Source organism: Phacochoerus africanus, chromosome 4 (genome assembly GCF_016906955.1).
Source record: "Phacochoerus africanus isolate WHEZ1 chromosome 4, ROS_Pafr_v1, whole genome shotgun sequence".
Taxonomy (NCBI): domain Eukaryota; kingdom Metazoa; phylum Chordata; class Mammalia; order Artiodactyla; family Suidae; genus Phacochoerus; species Phacochoerus africanus.
The window spans coordinates 10,948,577-10,970,698 of NC_062547.1; the positions used below are offsets into that span (position 1 = coordinate 10,948,577).

The following is a 22,122-nucleotide window of genomic DNA, read 5'->3' on the forward strand; positions in this document are numbered from 1 at the left end:
AAGAAGAAACTTCTTAGATAAAGTCAGAGGTTAAAAATATTGACAAGAGTTAAAATCTTGTTCTGTACTTAGTAAAGCCTTGCAGGGCTTCTGTAGCAAAGGAAAGTTGGATGGCACCTGGTCTTTGGAGATTATTTCTACAGTCCATTGTCACAGAAACTTATGGAAGCCGACTGGCCATCATGGCTAATGCTATTTAAATTAATGTGTGTAAATCTCTCTGGGATTAGTCCCTGCTTTTACGCTTAAGGATGTCCTAGCCTCATACATTTGGAAGATGTCAGAAGACACTGTCGGCTCATGAGCTCCACGGCATCAGTGATAACAGAAAATTAAAGGACTGGTCCATTTAGTGGATGATTCTCTCCAAAAGGCTTCCCAACAGTGTGTGCTTCCTAAAAAAGTGCTCACTCTCCTTCAATGCCCCACTCAAATGCTGCTGCCTCCCTCCACCCAACTTTTTCTCTGTTTCTGCATTTCCATTTGCATCGCTGCCAGAATAAATCAGGTCTCTCGCTGGTCTCTTGAGTATCCTCACATTGTGCCCCGTGTTAGAGAAAATGGCTTGCGTATTGTCCTCTCTCATAGAGGAAGAAGTTCTTTGAGGTCAAGACTCTTGTGTCCCCCAGAGTTCACCCTCCTTCTGCTGTGAATAGAGCCTTGAACATATCAAATACTCAGTGCATTTTTATTGGTGCACATGAGCGAACGATTGAAAGAATGAAGCGTGGGTTGACTGGACATCTGTGCACACAAAGGCCCCACCTGTGGATGCCCTGGGGGGAGGCCCTTTTGGTTAAAATCCATTTCACACTCCTGGCTTTTTTTTTTTGTTATTGTTGTTTGTTTGTTTATTTATTTACTTATTTATTTATTCATTTATTTATTTTTAATTACTTAATGGATTTCATTACATTTATAGGTGTACAACAATCATCACAACCAAATTTTTACAGCATTTCCATCCCAAACCCTCAGAGCACAGCATGATCTCCCAGGTTGAACAGAATGAAGCTCAGGACGCATGTGCTTGGACAGACGTTTTTTAAAGGTTATCAGAGAAGACAGCATCTTGTCTCAGAAGCCCAGAAAGGGGAGGTCCTCTTTCCGTTCCCATGAAAAATGTTTCTAGAAATTTGGCTTCGTTTATTTGTCGCCCTGGATGTTGGAATAATCCGGTGGCATATTCTCTGGTTCTGGGTTGGCCACTGGGTTTGCCACATAGATGTTTGGGACAACCATGCCCACCTAGAAAACACAGGCACACGGAGGTGCACCAATGAGGGCGCAAGAAGGACTGCGCCTGCCTGGAGGCAGGAAGGGAAGCACCCTGTGTTCTCTACCCTCCTCGGTCTCTTTCCACCCACCAAGGAGCTTCTGGGACTCACAGTTTTGGGTTGGTAGCAGACCAGCTGGCAGCCAAAGTGGGCCGATGCACATGCGATGCAGAATTCCAGGAGGGAGAAGATGAGCAGCACGCTAGATATCACTATTCCCGTGACCTTGAACCAGGACAGATGGGGAGACCTGAGTGTTGGCCAGGGAGTCTGAGCTCTGGCTCGGCAGTGGTCATCTCTAAGGCTTCGATGACCTCTCCTAACCTCAGCTCAGCCTCCTGGGGAAAATACCTCCCGGGGTGTTTGTGAAGGTCAAGTGTGTTTGTAAAAAACTTGTGATCAATACTTTCTAACAGTTCTCCTCTGAGGGAAAGAATATTCATTGTTGAGGAAGACACCTTGATACCTTGCTTCAGGGAGAGGGGATAAGATCCGAAGGAGCTGATGAAAGAAAGTTTGCAGGAGTTCCCATTGTGGCGCAGTGGTTAACGAATCCGACTAGGAACCATGAGGTTGTGGGTTCAATCCCTGGCCTCGCTCAGTGGGTTAAGGATCTGGCATTGCCGTGAGCTGTGGTGTAGGTTGCAGACGTGGCTCGGATCCCGTGTTGCTGTGGCTCTGGCGTAGGCCTGTGGCTACAGCTCCGATTAGACCCCTAGCCTGGGAACCTCCATATGCCACGGGAGTGGCCCTAGAAAAGGCAAAAAGACAAAAAAAAAAGAAAAAAAGACAAAAAAAAGGAAGTGTTCCCAGACTGAGGTACAGGGAAGTCATTCTGGCTTATACATGCGTTAACTTGAATTTTATGTTAAATAAAATAGCCTGTTTGTGGCCTATAAAACATACCTTGTATATCTGATTTAAAAATTAATTATTAAAGAAAAGGGCATGATGACCAGGAGTTAAGAATGTCCATGTTAAAAATAAAGATTAACTGCCCCACTTCCTGGACGCATGCTGGTCTTCCTTTGATGACAAAACTCCCTTCCCTGGTGCCAAGGCCACACTGACTCAATGTGAACATGCGGGCCTGTTCTTTTCTTTCTTTGCAACTTCGAAGAACTACAACACTGAGATGTTCAATATTCTTTGTTTTGATGTTCTGATGAGATATAAAACCGTGCTGAAAACCCCCGCTTGTCCTGATTGGCTTCTCAGAGGATTAATTTGGGAAGCTGGCTTCCGGGGGCTACTCCTTAGTTTTGCTCAAATAAAACCCTTTTCTATTCTTTTTTATTTTGGCTGCCCCCTAGGCATGGGGAAGTTCCCAGGCCAGGGACTGGACCCTTGCCACAGAAGTGACAGCACTGGATCCTTAACCAATAGGCTACCAGGGAACTCCTACATAATTCTTTGACAAAGAAAACCTTCCACGGAAAAAAAAGGCCCTCAAGCAGCTTAGGTTTTTTCATTTGATGGGCATTATGTTATCCTTGCCAAGCCTCTGGAGCACCTAGTCCTTTTGGTCATCATTGGCAAAGCTCCGATGGAGTCCAGCCCTCCTTGATCAGAGGGCAGGGAGGGTGGCTGGGGTCAGAGAGTTTTCCTTCTGAAATCAGACATTGGCAGAACCGACATTAGCAGCCAAGTTTTTCTGACTTAAAAAGTTCTCGGTGTCTCTACTCCAGGGAGTTGGCCAGGCTGCAGGGTTTAGTCTTTCCTGACTCTTACCCCCACCCTCTCTCTTGACTCCTCAACCTGCATTTACTCCACATTTTTTTCCACTGGGCAACCCAGGGCTCATTGGTTGGTTCTTTCCCAGCAGGAAAAGACCCAAGCATTCTGCAGTGCCTGCCTCTCCCAGGGGAGGGGAGTAGCTGGAGGTGGGGGGCAGTGAGGGTTACAAAGGGAAGTGAGCTGTGGGCACAGAGGGTTGGAGCCAGATCTGCAATAAATACTGGCCTGAGAAATTTAGACTTTAATCCTAAAGCAGCTGAGAGCATCCAGCGTTTCTGGAAGGGGAGAAACTCAAGGTACTTTTTTTTTTTTTCCTTTTTATTGCTGATTAGAAGTCCATGGTTTAGATAGACCATGGTTCATTTAACCATTCATATACTGAGGAGCATCAGGTTGTTTTTAGTTGTTGGCTCTTATGAATAAAGCTGTTATGAACACTCTTTTTTTTTTTTGGTCTTTTTGCCATTTCTTGGGCCGCTCCCGCGGCATATGGAGGTTCCCAGGCTAGGGGTTGAATTGGAGCTGTAGATGCCAGCCTACGCCAGGGCCACAGCAACATGGGATCCAAGCTACATATGTGACCTACACCACAGCTCACGGCAACGCTGGATCGTTAACCCACTGAGCAAGGCCAGGGATTGAACCCACAACCTCATGGTTCCTAGTCGGATTCGTTAACCACTGAGCCACGACAGGAACTCCTGTTATGAACATTCTTGAGTAGGACTGTGTTTGACTTCAAGTCTTCAGTTCTGTGGAGCAAGTGCCCTAAAATGCAATTGCTGTCATGTGGCAGTTTCACATTTAGTTCTACAAGAAATCATGGAAAGAATTTCTGGTGTGTTTGTCTCATTTTCATTCCCACTAGCAGGGTATGATTCAACTTCCCTGTGTCCTCATCAGCATTTGATATTATCACTATCTTTCTTTTTTTTTAATTGAAGTATAGTTGATTTATAATATTGTGTTAGTTTCAAGCATACAACAAATCAATTCAGTTATATGTTATGTATCTATTCTTTTTTCAGATTCTTTTCCCTCATAGGTTATAACATGGACTTGATTGATAAGTTCTCTGGGGAGAGGCTTTTCTTAGGAATCTTGGAGAGAAAAGTCCTGGGAAGGACCTTCTGATCACATACAAATCATAGGTAATGGCTTTCATTTACCGAGTACGCACCATGCCTGGTACACCCACTTATTCATCTGACAAATGGTTATGAGGTGTCACGTTCCAGGCACAATTCTGGGCATTTGAGATACAGCAGCGAATGGAACAGAAAAACAGTCTTGCCTTTATGAAGCTCATATGGGCGGAGACAGACAGTAAGCATGAAATGTAGCAGATGAGTAAACTGTAGAGTTTGTTGGGAGATGGTTAAGGTTTTGGGGACGTAGACTGGGGGAGGGGTAGCAGGATCCTATAAGTGACGCTTGTGACTTTAGATGCAGTAGTTCCGTCATTCAGGTGGGCCTCGTTGTGAAGGTAGTTACCGAGCAATGGCCTGAAGGGAGTGGGGGCTGGAGGGAGCTATGGGGACATTCACGGCCTAAAGATGGAAATATACTCAGTGTGTTTGAGGAACCATCAGGAGGTTAATTTGGCTCAAGTGTGGAGAGTCAGAGGGTGGGGCCAGGGGGCACCAGAGAGCAAGCATATTGAGGCTGCTGTAGGGATGTTGGCCTTTTTATTTCTTTTGAGTAAAATAGGAGCAGCAGAAGGTTTTGAGCAGAGAAGCAATGTGATGTTACATCTCAGGATTATTCTGGCTGCTGTGCTGAACAGGAAGGAGACAAGGGTGGAATTGGGAGCCGTTAGGAAGCTGAGAGGTGATGGTGATTTGGGGCCAGGGTGGTACTGGAAGAACTGGTGAAAATGGTTGGATCTAGATGCATTTCAAAGATAGAACCAATAGGATTCCCTGAAAAATGGGTGGGGAGGGTTGGGGGAAAGATGGGGGGAGGCAATGGTGGCTCCAAGGTTTGTCTTGAGCAATGGGAAAGATGCAGTCGCCACAACTGGGATAGGAAAACCCAAGGAAAGGTCTGGGAAGTAAAATCTGGAGATCAGAGCTGTATAGGTTCATTTCAAGATACTGAGTAAACAACTGGATATAAGAGCCTAGAGTTTGGGAGGGAGGTTTTGGCTTGGAGCTATTCATTCTAGAGTCATTGTCATAGAGCAGGTGTTTGCAGGCACCTGGGGATAAGACTGCCAAGGCAGTGCCTATAGAGAAAACAAAAGGGGATGAAAGGCTGGAGTTCCTGTTGTGGTTCAGTGGTTAACGAATCTAACTAGGAACCAAGAGGTTGCATGCAGGTTTGATCCCTGGCCTTGCTCAGTGGGTTAAGGATCCGGCATTGCTGTGGCTGTGGTGCAGGCTGGCGGCTGCAGCTCCGATTCAACCCCTAGCCTGGGAACCTCCATATGCTGGGGGAACAGCCCAAGAAATGGCAAAAAAAAAAAAAAAGGGACGAAGGACTGAGCTTAGGAGACTGGGGAAAAAAGAGCAGAACCAGCAAAGGAGATGGAGGAGATAGGGTGGAAGAGGAGGAGCTGCCAGGAGGAGCCTGGACGCCATGCGACATCCATCAGAGAGGAGGCCTGACTGCGGACAGTTTGCAGAGGAGACCTTTGGCGAAGTGAGGCCAAAAGTCTGATTCAAGTGGGTTCAAGAGAGCATCTGAGAAGAGAGAGCTGGAGATAGTGAGGGCTGACAATTCTTTTAAGGATTTTTTTTTTTTTTTTTGCAAAGAGGACCAGGGAAAGAGGGTGGTAGCCGGCAGGGGATGTAGGACCAAGAGAAGGTTGGTTGGTTTGTTCTTTACATGGAAGGAAAAACAGCACATTTATATGCTGATGGAAATGCTCCAGTCAAGGGGGAAAATGGCTGATACAGAAGAGAGCCGGTGGGGGCGGGAGAGGGCAGGAGAACATGAGCCTTGAGCGGGTGGGAGAGGCTGGACTCTGCTGTACAGGTGGAGAGATTGAGTTTACATGGGACTCCCCTAAAGCTGGTTTCTCCCCCTCAGGAGCCATGAGTCCCCTGTGGCTGTTGAGCACTTGAAATGTGGCTAGTCCTAAATTGAGATGAGCTGTGAGTGCAAAATACACACTGGATTTCAAAGACTTCACATCTCAGAGAATATTAATACTTTTTTACATAAATTACGTGTTGAAATGACAACCTTATGGATAGATTGGGTTGAATAAAACATTATTAAAATTAATTGCATTTATTTTTCTCCCCTTTTTTAAGAGTGGGGACTAGAACATTTAAAAATCACATACATGGCTCACATTATATTCCTACTGGATGACGCTGATCCAAGTTGGCAAGTTATGGGCAGTGGGCCAAATCCAACCTGTTGCCCATTTTTTTTTTTTATACTTTATCCCATTTTGTATTGCTTTCATCTTTACTATTTAGTATTATCTATTACATTTCAATTTTTCTTTAAAAATTAGCATTAAAATCGTGTATATTATGCAACTAAAATTTATAAAGAAGAAAACCTTATATACCATTAAATATTTTACATAGCATAATAAAAAGAATAACTTAACTGGTAAGAGTAACACCCGTTGCCTATTTTTATCAATAAAGTTTTATCAGCACATAGTCAAGCTCATTTGTTTACGTATTTTCTATGGCTGCATTCCTGCGACAAGATAGGGTGGAGTAGTTGCATAAGAGCCCAGATGGCCTGCAAAGCCTAAAATATTTACTCTCTGGCCCTTTACAGAAAATGTTTGCTGACTCCTTGTCTCTAGTAATGGGCAGGAAGGTGAGGAAATGAGCAGAAGTACAGGCTGGCAGGTACATATGCATTAAATGTATAATGGCATAAATTATAATTATAAATTGCACAAATGCAATTATAAATTAAAATTCTCAGAGTTCCCGTTGTGGCGCAGTGGTTAACAAATCCGACTAGGAGCCATGAGGTCGTAGGTTCGATCCCTGCCCTTGTTCAGTGGGTTAAGGATCTGGCATTGCCGTGACCTGTGGTGTAGGCTGCAGACGCGGCTCAGATCCCACGTTGCTGTGGCTCTGGCATAGGCCGGCAGCTACAGCTCCGATTGAACCCCTAGCCTGGGAACCTCCATATGCCACGGGAAGCAGCCCTAAAAAAGACAAAAAAAAATTTTTTTTAATTCTCTCCCAAAACATTATGAGGTAGAAATGAAGGCTCAGCAAGGCACGTGCTTAAAAATAACACAACAGTAAAACAACAGGTCAAGAACTTTAAACTCTTCCAATTCCTACCAAATTAGCTAGTCATCAGGTGCTTTCTAACAATTTTCCAGACCCAGCTAGGCCGAAACCCAGAGGAACACTGGTCCAAACCCAGCTAAGTCAAAACCCTGAGGAACACGGGAATACTTACCACGTTCCACAATGGAGAGAAATGATGGTCGGTCCGGAGGAAGGAGGGAGTGATCACTAATTCTGCCGTGAAGAGGCAGATTCCAACCAGAGAGAAGATGGCACTGAGGATGTTGAAACCCAAGCTGCTGTTCAGCTGCAGAAGACACAGAGGGTCAGGGTGGGAGAGGAGAACCATAGTACCTGAGATGAGCGGCGACTCAACAAGTCTTCTTTTCTTTTTTCTTTTCTTTCTTTTTTTTTTTTTCCCAATTTTTAGGGCTGCAAATCAGTGTAGCCGCTGGTCTACACCACAGCCACAGCAATATCAGATCCAAGCTACGTCTGCGACCTACACCACAGCTCAAGCCAACGCTGAATCCTTAACCCACTGAGCGATGCCAGGGATCGAACTCGCAACCTCATGGTTCCTAGTCGGATTCATTTCTGCTGAGCCACAATGGGAACTCCACAACAAGTATTTCTTAATGGGAATTCCCAGAACCTTAGTTCCTCAGCAAGTCAAGTGGTCTGTGCCAAAGTGTGTGGGGGTAAATTAACTTGGAAAAAAGCTGGGTTGAACAAAGTTAAACAGGTCTTTGCTGCAGGACTTTTCAGAGCCTTTAACAAGGATTATGGATCTTCTAGAGAGGGGACTACTGAATAGAAATCTCTCCAAGTTTACCTAAGCATCTTCACAGGGTATGTCGTGGGGAAAGTGTCCCCAAGAATAATCTTTGGGACACACTTGACCTTTCATCTCATAAGAGACGGGCAGGAGGCTCGGTCCCCATATCTTGGGGTGTGACAGACTCTGATGCTCCATGATTCTGGGCCATGTGCGGAAAGATACACCCAGAATTTTGAACTTCTCTTTGAAGATTTTCAAATAGATCTCATCTAGGTTAGGGAGCTGACCATTCTAAAGCCCTTTATCCTGGATAACCTGCTTGTGAGAGAAACAAAGGTACTTTCTTGTTGCATTGCTGGGGGACCAGAAACCCTCATTTATGTTGATTTAGAGAGCTCAGTTGGCTGGATTTCTTAGGGAGGCAGGTGTCTGAGCCTTCCCAGCTTCCCTGACAAAATGGTGGGGGCTGCTCTGTGTGCCTCTGGGCAGGAGGGGAGCCCTGGACCCTTGAAAGCTCTCTGTCTCCTCCTGTTAGACCTCGTAGAGAAGTTATTCTCTCTCTGCCTCCACTCTCTGATGCCTAAACTAAGGTGGCTGTGTTGCCCCCTCCTCCAGATCCTCTGGACTCTTTTTTTTTTTTTCTTCTTAGGGCCACACCTGCAGCATATGGAAGTTCCCAGGCTAGGGGTCAAATCAAAGCTGCAGCTGCCAGCCTATGCCACGGCCATGGTGACACCAGACCCCAGCCGCATCTGTGACCTACGCCACGGCTTGCAGCAATGCCGGATCCTTAACCCACTGAGTGAGGCCAGGGATTGTGCCCACATCCTCATGGATATTAGTTGGGTTCTTAACCTGCTGAGCCACAATGGGAACTCCTTCTTGGGACTCTTTCCTTCTTCAGACTCTGGCGAGGTTCATGTGTGATTACATGTGAGCCTGTGTCAGTGCCCTATGTCTGGTTATAAGTAGGCACAAGGAAAAGGGAGTTTTTTTGTGTGCTAATCTTCTCTTCCCCCTAGTGTGTCTTTCCTATAGGGCCCCAGCTGGGAGAGACGGTGTCAGGAGGTGACTTACCAGGCAGGAAGATCTTGGCTGTTTTTCTGCAGTCACTGAGAGGGATCCTGAAACGATAAACTGGCATGGAAGAGGGGGGTTTAGAAAGAGGTCAGAGGTTAGGACTCCCACCTTCAGGCTTCCATGATTCTGTTCATACACCAATTCTCTCTCCCATACTAGGTTCCTCTGCTGGGATCCCAGCTCAACATGGGGGAAAGAATGAATGAAAGAAGGGGTGGGGTGCTGGGTATCACATGACAGGGCATTTGATCGTGGGTAAGTTATGAAGTTCTCAAGTATTGATTTCCTCATCTGAAAAATGGGAAACAAATGACATGGCTACCTGTGTCACTGTCATAAGAAAATACATCCCCCGAATCTGGTCATTAATCTATCTGGCACATAGTAGATCCTGTACTTAATAGATGCTCAGTAAATGTGGCTTCTTTTCTTGCTTTTATTTTCCCGCGTGCACATCTTGTTGGTTTCCCAACCTTATCTCAGAACTGTCAGGCATGGGGGCTCTGGAGGAGGAACGAAGACTTACCAGCAACTGCACTGCTTTTATTATTTTATTTTATTTTGCTTTTTAGGACTGAACATGTGGCATATGGAAGTTCCCAGGCTAGGGGTCGAATCGGAGCTACAGCTGCCGACCTATACCACAGCCACAGCAACACCGATCTGAGCCGTGTCTGGATCCTTAACCCACTGAGTGGGGTCAGGGATCGAACCTGTGTCCTCATGGGTACTAATCAGGTTCATTACCACTGAGCCACAAAGGGAACTCTGCACTGCTTTTAGATATAAAAGGCCAACATCAGTCCTTGCTTGTCTGCACATTTGGGTGAGTACCTTTTAGTTACTCAGAAAAATGCTGCATCTCTTTAATGACGGACATCAAGCATGAGGACAGTGAGGTAGATTGTGTGCATTTATTCCAACACTGGTATTCCGTAGGCATAATGACTGATGAGATTACCTGCCATCTTTGCCCAGTGAGGCAGCAAGAGTGGCCTGAAAGGGCATCAGCTATGGTTTAGTAGAAGCTTTGCAGAGCATTCCATGAAGTGCTATTTTATTTAATCAACTAATTTAGTTATTTGCGTTTTAGGGCCGCACCCGCGGCATATGGAGGTTCCCAGGCTAGGGGTGCAATCGGAACTGTAGCCGCTGGCCTATGCCACAGGCACAGCCATGGTAGATCCTTAACCCAATGATTGAGGCCAGGGATCAAACCTGCAACCTCATGGTTTCTAGTCGGATTTGTTTCCAGTGCACCACGAAGGCAACTCCCATGAAGTGCTATTTTAAACCTTGCCTTATTTAACTGCATAATGGCCCGCCACACACTGTAATTATTCCCATTTTACAGATGGGTTGACTGAGGCTTACAGATTTAAAACAGTGCACCCGAGACCATCCAGCAAGTGGCAGAGCTGGGGTCAGATCCAGGCAGTTGACTCCAGTCCCCTCACCCTACACTCCCTCCCACTCGGGGTCAGTGCCTGTGCCGTGGAGGGGAAATGGTTATTTACAATGAAAAGTTACTCTAGGTCCTTAAGCCTTTTACGGGAAATGCTGATTTTCCTCTAAGTGGAAAAACAAATCTCAGTGAGCCACCCTTTTGTTTATAGACTTGATGGGGAGACAGGGGAACAAAAGGCTGCACTTCTGATGTCTCTGCTGGTGCTTTTGAAATACCGAAGGAGATGGGTCTTTATTTTGGAAGGAGATGTTAGTGATCTTTAGGAAATGGAAAGATAGTCCTGGGGTCAAGAAGCCAACAAAGAACAGAACTGCAGAAAAAAGGGAGGGGGGTGGTCATGAGGGCTGAGCATCCTGGCAGAAGGGAAGATGCGTAGTGAGGATTTAAGATGCCAGCACTGCCATCGGGCGCTTAATACTTGGTAGAATCTAATGCTCAATAGACAGCCATTAGGTGGCTAGGGTGTTAGTCTTCTCTGAAACTCCAGACTCCACTCAGGTTGGTTATACAAACACAGCACCCCGTGAGTGCTTGAGGGGAGGAAGAGGGGCTGGTTCCAAGTTAAGTCTGTGCAGAGCAGAGAGATCAGAGTCGCAGGAGACGAGACATGGATGGAAACAAGAGAGAGTAGGGACTCAGAGAAAGATGCTCCCGAGAGTACTGGCCCTGCCATCTTGTAGCTGTTGTGTGGAGGTGTGGGTGGGGCAAACTCTAGTCTCTTTTATTCAAATGTCACAGGATAAGGTGACTTAGGCTGACATCTAGGTTACTCTGGAGTTTCGCTATTTGTGGGCAAAGTTGCATTTGAGTCCCAGATAGATGTGTGACTCAAGGCTCAGATTGTGGAACAGCAAGGAGAAAAAGGAGACTGGTGGGTGAAGGGGGAGGTGGGAGTGTGTGTGTGTGTGTGTGTGTGTGTGTGTGTGTGTGTGTAAGGGAAGGATGCTAAGGAGAATGCAAAAGAATCATAAAGGCAATGCCTTAGGGGAGAGAAAGGACCTGTAGTTCTTAGTGTTTGGGGGAGTCACAGATCGCCCTAAGAATCAGATGAAAGCTATGGACTTTGCCAGAAAACCCCCCTCTGCATCCAGCATACAAAATATTTTACCAGAATGGGACTCAGAAGCCTATGGGTGGACTCTAGCCTGAGTCTCCAGGGCTTAATGGCTTAGTCACCCTTGACCATGCCTGGAAATGCTCAGGCTGTGGTCCTGTGGTGAACAACACTCGAGGGCTATTCCCAATGCACCTTTTTATACATGGGTGCTTTTGCGTGAGTTAGAAAAACATTCATCAACCTCTGTGTGGATGACCTAGAAAAAGGTTCTCTGACCTCTGGGGTGGTCAGATTAGAAAAGGCGCCCCCTCTGGCTGAATGTTGCCTTGCAGGGCTGTCCCTTGGTGTTAAAGGTTGAATTGCACCCTCTTAAAATTTATCTTTTGAAGCCCTAACCCCCAGATCCTAGGAATGTGACTCTATTTGGAGAAGTGCCTTTGAAGAGGTAATAAGTCAAAATGAGGTCATCAGGGTGGGACCCAATCCAATATGACTGGTATTCTTATAGGAAGAGGAGATTAAGACACACACACACACACACAAACACACACACGTGCACATGATGTGAAGACCCAGGGAGGAGATGATTGTCTGCCAGGGAAGTTGAGAGGCCTCAAAAGAAACCAACCTTGATCTGGGAACTCCACCCTCAGGAGATAATGAATTTCTGTCCTGTCAGGCACCCAAGTCAGCAATGTTGGTCAACAGGGCCTGAGCTGGGTTTCCACCTTCCTGCCCCCTTGGTGGAGAAACTTCTTCAGGGTACGACTCAACCGGTGGCCCTGAGCTCACCGGACATCTCTGGAAATTTCCTTGCAGGGCGACATGAGTTACTTACCCAGATGCCCGCCCAGAAGGGAAAGCCTCCATAGAATGAGATCGCCAGATATCCTCTCACGAAGACTGTCCCCATGATAGAGCCAAGGCCCCAGTGAAACAGGCCGATCAGGATCTGGATGGCCTGTGAGGACAGCCACGAACTGAAGCCTTTTTTTTCTGAGCAGCATCCTGCCTCCCCTTGGTGCCTCATTTTTACTTTAATAAAGCTTTTGTTTTCCTGGTCTAAAACTTAATAAGGAAAATATAAAAATGAGATAAAAACTGCCTGCAATCCTCCCCACCCCCCCAACTCCTCAGAGAAAACAACAGCTTACGTTGTCTCACGTTTTGGTGTTTAAACTTACATTATCCTTCTCAAATCTGTACCTTGATAACACAAAGTGTGTCTGTATATTTAACTTAATATTTCGTCATGAACAGATCCCATGGTGTTAAGTACGCTTCAGCCTTATGTGTTTTAAGGGCTGCCAAGATTCCATCGTGCTGTTCTGTGGAATTGTTGGAACAGAGATCTTGGACAGGTAAAACTGTTTTTTTTTTTTTTTTCATACTATAAATAATACTGCGTTGAAAAATCCTTGTAGATACATCTTTGTGCCTATCACTTCTTTCTTTCTTTCTTTTTTGCTTTTTTAGGGCCGCACCCACGGCATATGGAAGCTTCCAGGCTAGGGGTCGAATGGGAACTACAGCTACTAGTATCCAGTCGCATCCTCATGGATACTAGTCAGATTCGTTTCCACTGCACCACAACAGGAACTCCCACTTATTTCTTTTTTTCTTTTTTCTTTTTTTGTCTTTTTGCCTTTTCTAGGGCCACTTCCCGTGGCATATGGAGGTTCCCAGGCTAGGGGTCGAATCGGAGCTGTAGCTGCCAGCCTGCACCAGAGCCACAGCAATGCAGGATCCGAGCCACGTCTGCAATCTACACCACAGCTCACGGCAATGCTGGATCCTCAACACACTGAACAAGGTCAGGGATCGAACCCACAACCTCATGGTTCCTAGTCGGATTCGTTAACTACTGAGCCATGACGGGAACTCCGAACTCCCACTTATTTCTTTATGGATTGAATTGTGTCTTCCTCTCTCCTACTATGTCAATGACTATGTTGACATTCTGATCCCCAGCACCGTAGAATGTGACCTTATTTAGAAATAGGGTTGCTGGGAGTTCCCACTGTGGCTCGGTGAGTTGTAAACCTGACATAGTATCTGTGAGGATGTGGGTTTGATCCCTGGCCTCGCTCAGGGAGTTAAGGATCCGGTGTAACCCGCAAGCCACAAACCACAAGCTGTAGGTTGTGGATCTGGTGTTGCTGCGGCTATGGCATAGGCCTGTGGCTATGGCTCCAATTCAGCCCCTAGCCCGGGAACTTCCATATGCTCAGGATGCAGCCCCAAAAAGTCAAAAAAAAAAAAAAAAAAGAAAGAAAGAAAGAAAGAAATAGGGTTGCTGCAGATATAATTGTGTAACATGAGGTATACTGGAGTGAGGTGAACCCCTAATCATACTGCTATCCTTTTCAAGAAAATGCTGGGTGGAAAGACACACTTGAACACAGGAGAATGCCATGTGTGCCAGGAGAGAGGCCTGGAACAGATCCTTCCCGAGAGCCTTCGGTGGAGGGGGGGGCGGAGGCGGGGGCGTGGCCCTGTGGATGCTTTGATTATGAATTTTGGCCTCCAGAACTATGAGAATGAAATTCTGTTGTTCTAAGCCACCTAGTTTGGGGCACTTCATTTTAGCAACCCCAGGAAACAAATACCAACAAGTTCTTGCACAGTGGTATGTATTCAAATGGTATATAGAAATACAAACATGGCAGCTAATACAGATATCACATTCCTTAAATTAACACAAGGGGAAGCAAACTATATGCAATGCCTGCCCCTTATTTTATTACCACTAATGATACATCTTGGGGGTGCATCCATATCATGACATAAAGAGCTTTGTTTTTTAATTTTTTTATTATTTTTTGATTTTTATTTTAATGTTTACAGTTGCACCTGCAGCATATGGAAGTTCCTAGACTAGGGGTCGGATCAGAGCTGCAGCTGGTGACCTGCACCACAGCCATGGCAACACTGGATCCGAACCACATCTGCAACCTGTGAGGCAGCTTGTGGCAATGCTGGATCCTGAATGCACTGAGAAGGTCAAGGGATCAAATCCACATCCTCATGGATACTAGTAGGTTCTTAACCCAACAAGCCACAATGGGAACTCCTTTTTTAACTTCTTAAATTTTTGGCCATACTCATGACATGTGGAAGTTCCTGGGCCAGGGATTGAACCTGAGCCACAACAGTGACAATGCCAGGTCCTTAACCTGCTGAGCCACAAGGGAACTCCATTCCTTATTCTTTTTGTATCTCCACTACATTTCATTCTTTGGATGTACAATGCAATGATTTAACCAGGATTATAATGATGGATATTTTTCTTGTTTCCATTCTTTGTTATCAAAAGCCATGCTATAATAAGTTCATACATAGCACATTTCTCATATGTATATGCATATCCACAGGATAAAGCCTCAGAAATGGAGTGATTGGGTATTTTGCAAATTTGGCAGATAAAAATTGTCCACCATACAGGCTTTATCAATTGACACTCCCATGGATAATACATGCAGATGGGGCTAGGGTTTGACAGCCTGTATCAGCATCTACATGTGTCATGGTTCAGCTCTGCAGTGAAATGGGCCTTCTCTTGTCCTATCAAGGAAAGCCTCTTAGTGTGAAAATTGCTGTGAGCTTTATTTTGTTGGTTGTCTAGCCTACTTTTTTTTTTTTTTTTTTTTCCTATCAGGGACTCACTTTCTTTCAGAGGCCACATGGATCAGCACAAATGCTGGCAACAAGGCCAACGTTCCAGTTTACCGCCTTTTTGTTTGTTTGTTTGTTTTGATTGTTGCTTTTCTTCCTCTTTCCTAAAATGCCTAAATCAGAAAATACCAGGCCCTATACTGAGGTCCTGGTGATGTTGTGCAGCTAAGTTTTCTCTCTTTTTTTTTTTTTTGGTGCAGAACATGGAAGTTCCTGGGGCGAGGGGTGGAATCAGAGCCACAGCCACAGCAATGGTGGATCCGAGCCAGATCTGCATTGCTTGAGGCAACACCAGATCCTTAACCCACTGAATGAGGTCAGGGATTGAACCTGAATCCTCACAGACACTATGTCAGGTTCTTTACCCGCTGAGCCACAAGGGGAACTCTAGCTGAGCTTTCTAATAGACCTGAGTTTGGCAGGGCTGGGTCAGCTCCAACCCGCCTTGCTGGATTTGGAGTTTCTGTATTTCCAACCCCTCACTCCCAACGCCAGCCATGTAGTCCCCGACTGCAGAGGGAAATTTCACTTACCCCTAAGGCTTTGCCTTCTTTCAGGGTTCCCTGAGCAGGTGGCTGACCCACAAATGCCTCTGAACCTAGAGGGTTCCCATGAATTACTTGGACTTGCGGCTGGTAGCTTGGATACAGAGGCCCCTGGGTCATGCCTGCCGGCAACACAGTGTACCCATTCGGGGATGTCACCACAAACACGGAGTTGGGCGCGGGGCCTGCCGTATTCATTGGATTCATGATGCTAAAAAAAAAGAAAAAATGCAATAAGATAAAGGTAAACAATAAGGACCTACTGTATAGCACAAGGTGTTAGGAAGTTTGACACTTGCCACCAGCCTCTAGATGGAGTAAAACATGAGCCCCTGCTGCTGCTGACCCCTAGCACCCCCTGAGCAGATCTCAGGGCAGAGACCAGGAGAGAGGCACACTGTGCTCTGGGAACACGGGAAAAACAGGTCTTCAGATGGTTAGATATTTTTAGGAGAAGATTTTATGAGCCCAATTCTTGCATCTTCCCATGTCTAGAAAAACACTGAACTCCTTCGATGACGACTGACGTCTGTGACTAGCAGTAGCCTTCATGAGACCAGCAGCAAACATCCGCAAAGTGTGAGGCTGGCGGCAGGCACCCCCTCCCCTTGCCTTTAGGACTTCTATCTTGATAGCCCCCTTTCCTCTTGGGAGCGGTACTTCAGAGCTGTCTGAAATACTGCCTCCTGGGCTGTTGTTAAGTGGACAGAACAAAGGATGTCATGGTCCCCTGTAAGAACAACTACTCCCAAGGGTGGGCCAGTGAGTCCTGAGGGAGCTCAGGAAAGAAACAAAGAAGACTGGCCCGCAGCTGAGGGGCATATCAGAGGAGTGAGTCCAATAAGCCCAGACTGGAGTTCTCGTCGTGGCTCAGTGGTCAACGAATCCGACTAGGAACCATGGGGTTGTGGGTTCCATCCCTGGCCTTGCTCAGTGGGTTAAGGATCCGGTGTTGCTGTGAGCTGTGGTGTAGGTTGCAGACGTGGCTCGGATTCCGCATTGCTGTGGCTCTGGTGTAGGCCAGTGGCTATGGCTCCAATTAGACCCCTAGCCTGGGACCCTCCATATGCCGTGGGAAGCAGCCCAAGAAATGGCAAAAAGACAAAAAAAAAAAAAAAAAAAAAAAACCCCAAAACCCAGACCTTTACATCTTCCCATAGAAACTGGTTTTGTGTAAATCTTTCATTCCTATTACCTTCCCTTTGTTTCAAAAAATCATATATCTTGGCTCCCCTGAGGTATCAGGAATACCTCAGATGCTGTCTCCCAGGCTTAAGTCCTAATCTTGTCCCAAATAAAACTTAACTCTCAGCTTTCAGGTTGCGTAATTTTTTTAAGTTGACAGTTTATCTATCTATCTATCTACCTATCTATCTGAATCATTTTGCTGTATACTTGAAATTAACAGAACATTGTAAATAAATTCAATTAAAAAAATTCAATTTGTCAAAAAAAAAATCAACAAACACAATAGAGTTTTTCCTCCCACGTGCACTAACATTCACATTGAAAATGATTTTTTCTTCCATGTGCTCATTTGAGCATCTCAACATTCTGTGCTAGAGGTAATATGAGGTACTAGTTATAGGGCATTTACAGAGTGCCAGACAGTCAGTGCTTTATAAATTCATCTCCTTTAATCCTCACACCTGCATTTTTTTTTTTTTCTTTTTAGGGCTGCACCCGCAGCATATGGCGGTTCCCAGGCTAGGGGTCGAATTGGAGCTGTAGCCGCCCGCCTACACCAGAGCCACAGAAATGCAGCATCTGAGCCACATCTGTGAACTACACTACAGCTCATGACAACACCGGATCCTTAACCCACTGAGCGAGGTCAGGCATCGAACCCACAAACTCATGGTTCCTGGTCGGATTCATTTCTGCTGCACCATGACGAGAACTCCTCTGGGCAGTTTTTATAGATGAAAAAACTAAAGCTCTGAGAGTCTAAGCATGGCTGGGGTGGGGGAAGACAAGAGCCAGGTCTTTTGGGGTTTTGTATCTTTCATAATGCTGAACAGGGTGCTTTGCATAGCAGTATCTCTGATTACAAAATTTCCAGAGGTGGAAAGTCTCTTGGAGAACATTGAGTCCAATTCTCTCAAGTTCTGGAAAAGGAAGCTGCAGCTGGGAGACTAGACATGAATTCCCCAAAGTCCCGGTCATATAAATATTAGTTAAGTGGAGATCAGCCTCGTCCAGGAAAACCTTGCTCCCAGAGCAGGGTATAGTCACTGGGCATCTTGTGCTACTTCGTTTTCCAGGTTACTTGTGAATTCTGGTCTGGCTTACGCATTTCTTTTCTCCCTCTTTTTTAGGAGCAGATCCCCTAAAGCTAGTACAAAAAGTCCTGCTGTGTGTTCCACCCCACACCCAGGCTCATCCAAGTCTCATTTAGCAGAAAAACCTTATCCTCACCCCTCAGGTATCCATAGGAGCCATTAGAGTAACATACTCACTTTTGTTCTGCCAGCAGCTAAGTCTCCCTTGCTTCTCTCTGTTCTCAGTTCTTTGCTGTAGGCAACTTGTTTTCCCTAGAGGATGATAGCCCTGGGTTCTGTTGAGGGACAGGCTTAGAAATATCCAAAGGTCACTTCACTTTTCTCCTAGGTGCAAGCCTGGTGACTAGTGGCGTAGGGCTCAGTGCCCCCACCCATATTTGCTTCCTGTTTTGGCCATGGAGCCACTTTACTGTAATTCAGTTGGGCAAGAGTTTAATGGTATGTGTGTGCAGAAGAAAGGGTTGTGCTCTGGGAGACACAGGAATGAACGGGGCATGCAGGGGTACTGTCCGTGGCTGTAAGGCAAGGCAGAATGACAAAAATGCCATGGTAGAGAAACAAGAATCCCTTGCAGGATAACAGAGGTGAGACTGATTTACAGGGTTTGAAGAGATTAGGGAAGACTTCAAATGGAAGGTGGAATTTTGAAATCAATAAACTGCATGGGAAAAGGGGAGTCATGACAAGTGACAGGAGAATCACAATTCACACGAAGCCTATTTTTGTCTATGTCAGATCTATAGAAAATCAGAAAACCCCCAGGAGTGGGCAGGCATGGGTCCAGATGCATCCATGATGGACATCACGTGAACTGCACAGGCCAAGGGTACAAGAACCGCTGTACTAGGCAATGAGGATCTTGATGGAATAGTCCAGGAGAGTCATGTTTATATTCCTACTGCCGTGTAATGGGCACGAAGCAAATGCTGGCTGGGTGAACAAGTGAAATTGATGGGTTGGCAAGAACTTTGTAAAAAAGTGAGTGGGAAGAATGTTATCACAAGCAGAGATTATGGAGGCTGGCAAAGGCATGGGGGAGAGACGGCGTAGGACATATCTTGGGTTGGATAATAGTGGTTGAAGCATTTTGTGGTTGAAAGACGTTGAAAGAAATAAGAAAAGGTAGATGGAGCCAAACCTCATGTCTTTATCCATTTTTTGGGGGACAAATTTCTGGATCTTAGTCAATTTTAAGAGTTCTTTGCTATATTTGGGATGTTAGCTCTTCACCTGTGATGTATTTTCTTCAAGTTTGGCAATGGTTTTCTGACTTTGTTTTTGGTGGGGTTTTTTTATCATGCAAATTAAAAATTGTTCCATAGTAAAATTTACCAATCTTTTCTTTGGTATTGCTATAGACCAAAAGTTGGCGTTGCCTCTGCAATTCACATGTTAGAACCTCATCTCCACGGTGATAGTGTGTGGAGGTGGGGTCTTTGAGAGGTGATTATTAGGTCCCAAGGGTGGGGTCCTCATGAATGAAATTAATGCCCTTATAAAAAGGACCTCAAAATTCATGGAAAAGCGCCACAATAGGTTTGTAAAATCTTAGACGTCTAGAGCTAGAATTAAGATCACTGAGCTTTAAACATCTTTCAGTTTCACAGATGAGTCTCTCATTACACCAGTGAAGAAAGTGAGAAACAGAAAAGTTGAGGGACCTGGGGCACAGCCAGGGATGATAGACCTAGGCTTAAACCTCCCTCTCCAGTTACCAGCTCAGACGTCTTTCCATTTCAGAGGGGTCTTAGAGGTGGAAGGCCATCAACTAAAACATACAGAAGGAATCAAGATGTAAACAAGACCAGGGCCTGGAAGAAGAATAATAGTCAAGCTAGGACACAAAAGGCAAAAAGGCTGATTTCTTGACATTTTTCATGAGGCATGCTGCACAGTGATGGTTTAGTCATGAAGTTTTTCCACAAGTCTTGGGATTTCTGTTGGGCTTTGTTTTTTTGAAATTGTTTCAAACGATATTAAATATTGACAGTGATGTTGCAAATTTTTTTTTCCTGCGTAAATGGCAAGCACAATCACATTTCAACAATTTCCTGCAATTATACAAAGTTTCCTTATGAGATGTAAAAGTTAAAACCACATAAACCACATGAAGTTGAACGTTACCATATGAAATCATTTCTGAAAGATGGGTTAGTATAGCTCCATGATACCTCTTACCTGTTATTCGAGAAATTGCCTTCCCTGTTCAAATTGCTTGTAATAATCCTCAAAATGTTAAACATGAGGTATCATGTAACCTAAGTGAAATGAAAATATACGTCCACACACAAACATATTTAGGAATGTTCATAGCAGCACAATTCATAATTGTCAAAGAGTGGAAACAACCAAAATTTATTAAGACACTTGTGAGGGGTGCAAGTGGGCAGGCAAGAAGGCTTTGCCTCAAGGATTGGGGGGCTACAGTTTTATAATCCAAGGAAAGTGGGGAGGGGGAAAAGACCACCTCTTCCTTATTCAAGCAGACGCCAGGCTTGCATCACTAGCTCTTCCTGTAGGACTAGGACTATCACGGCTATTGATCAAATCAGCAGAAGGGTGGTAACAATTGTTAAAATATATTGAATCATCTCAGGTTTCTGTATAATGAGGGTCTACTACTTTGGAATGTCATCTTTCCCTTAAATTCCTATCCTTGGTCCTAAGTATCATTATCTTATTGAACTTGAATGCAGGTCCCGTTTGTCTTTCACTTAAGGACTTAATGATCTGAGGCATAGCTCACGCTTTTACTTTTGGTTTATAGTTAAGCAAGTCTGCTTCATTCTACAAAGTTCCATGTTCAGATGGCTTTCTTGAATGATTGTTAATTTACAGTGATCTCCCAAAGTTCCCTAGGTACTGGGACTTCTACAGCTCCCTGTGTAATTATCCTACTCCATCCCTTTCAGTATCAGATCCCAGCCACAGTTTTGATGTACATTGCAGTTGTGGCAATGCTGGATCCTTTACCTCACTGTGCCTGCTGGGGATCCAACCTGCATCCTGATGCTGCAGAGATGCTGCTAATCCCATTGCACCACAGTGAGAACTCTGCAATGTAACTTGTTCTTTTTTTTTTTTTAGGGCTGCACTCGTGGCATATGGTGGTTCCCAGACTAGGGGTGGAATCAGAGCTGTAGCCACTGGCCTATGCCACAGCAACACAGGATCCAAACCATGTCTGTGACCCACACCACAGCTTATGGCAATGCTAGATACCCCCTGAGCAAGGCCAGGGACCAAACCCGCATTCTCATGGATCATATTTGCGTTCATTAACCACTGAGCCATGATGGGAACTCCCACAATGTAACTTCTTAAAAGAACAGTATCCTTTCACAGCTCTGTAGGGGGTCATGGTGACTGGATGCTCACTTTGTGTGTCCTTACCTGGACTGTGTATCCTTGGTGACCTTTATGCTGTCAATGAAAAATTGATCAGTTGATCTACAAAAGAATTGGAAAATTTTGTTGGAGACAAATCTGAGGATTACAACCTGGGAAGAGCATTTCAGAAAACTCTGAGAATTGTTCCACCTGTTAAAATTTGCGAAACAATTTATATAAATTTTTTTGAGACAGAGGTCTGTACATCAAATGATGTATTATTGACTGTTTACACAATCCAGATCTACACATAGTACTGGTGGGTCAGGTGACCCCTTATAAGATCCAGGAATGAATGTCATCTTTAAGGAGTTGTCTTTTTTTTTTTTTCAAGGCTTCACTTGCTGCATATGGAAGTTCCTAGGCTAGGGGTCGAATCGGAGCTGCAGCTGCCGGCCTACACCACAGTCACAGCAACACCGGATCCTTAACCCACTGAGAGAGGCCGGGGATCAAGTCCGTATCCTCATGGATACTAGTCGGGTTCTCAATCCCCTGAGCCACAAGGGGAACTCCAGGAGTTGTCTCTCTCTCTCTCTCTCTCTCTCTCTATATATATATATATATAAAAGAGTATTGTAATTCTTGTCCTTAGAAGCTATAAAGACTA

General features: G+C 45.2%; 1 protein-coding gene across 1 annotated transcript; it reads right to left on the reverse strand.

Moving 5' to 3' along the window:
- Positions 1 to 931: 931 nt before the first annotated feature.
- LOC125123949 (membrane-spanning 4-domains subfamily A member 8-like) lies at positions 932 to 18,427 on the reverse strand. Its single transcript, XM_047774121.1, has 7 exons — positions 18,300 to 18,427; positions 15,829 to 16,051; positions 12,459 to 12,581; positions 9,093 to 9,152; positions 7,407 to 7,541; positions 1,389 to 1,502; positions 932 to 1,248 (listed from the first exon to the last, which is right to left on the reverse strand). The coding sequence occupies exons 2-7, from the start codon at positions 16,045 to 16,047 to the stop codon at positions 1,147 to 1,149; spliced, it is 753 nt and encodes a 250-aa protein (XP_047630077.1). The 5' UTR covers positions 16,048 to 16,051; positions 18,300 to 18,427; the 3' UTR covers positions 932 to 1,146.
- Positions 18,428 to 22,122: the final 3,695 nt, after the last annotated feature.

What these genes read in the sequence shown, in the direction of transcription:
- LOC125123949 (XM_047774121.1), bottom strand. Translation starts at nt 16,047, where the DNA reads ATGAATCCAATGAATACGGCAGGCCCCGCGCCCAACTCCGTGTTTGTG. An exon ending in CCTTCTGGGCGGGCATCTGG is followed by an intron (nt 9,153 to 12,458) that starts GTAAGTAACTCA and finishes CTTCCATGCCAG; the next exon opens with TTTATCGTTTCAGGATCCCT. An exon ending in TCTGCTACCAACCCAAAACT is followed by an intron (nt 1,249 to 1,388) that starts GTGAGTCCCAGA and finishes TGTGTTTTCTAG; the next exon opens with GTGGGCATGGTTGTCCCAAA.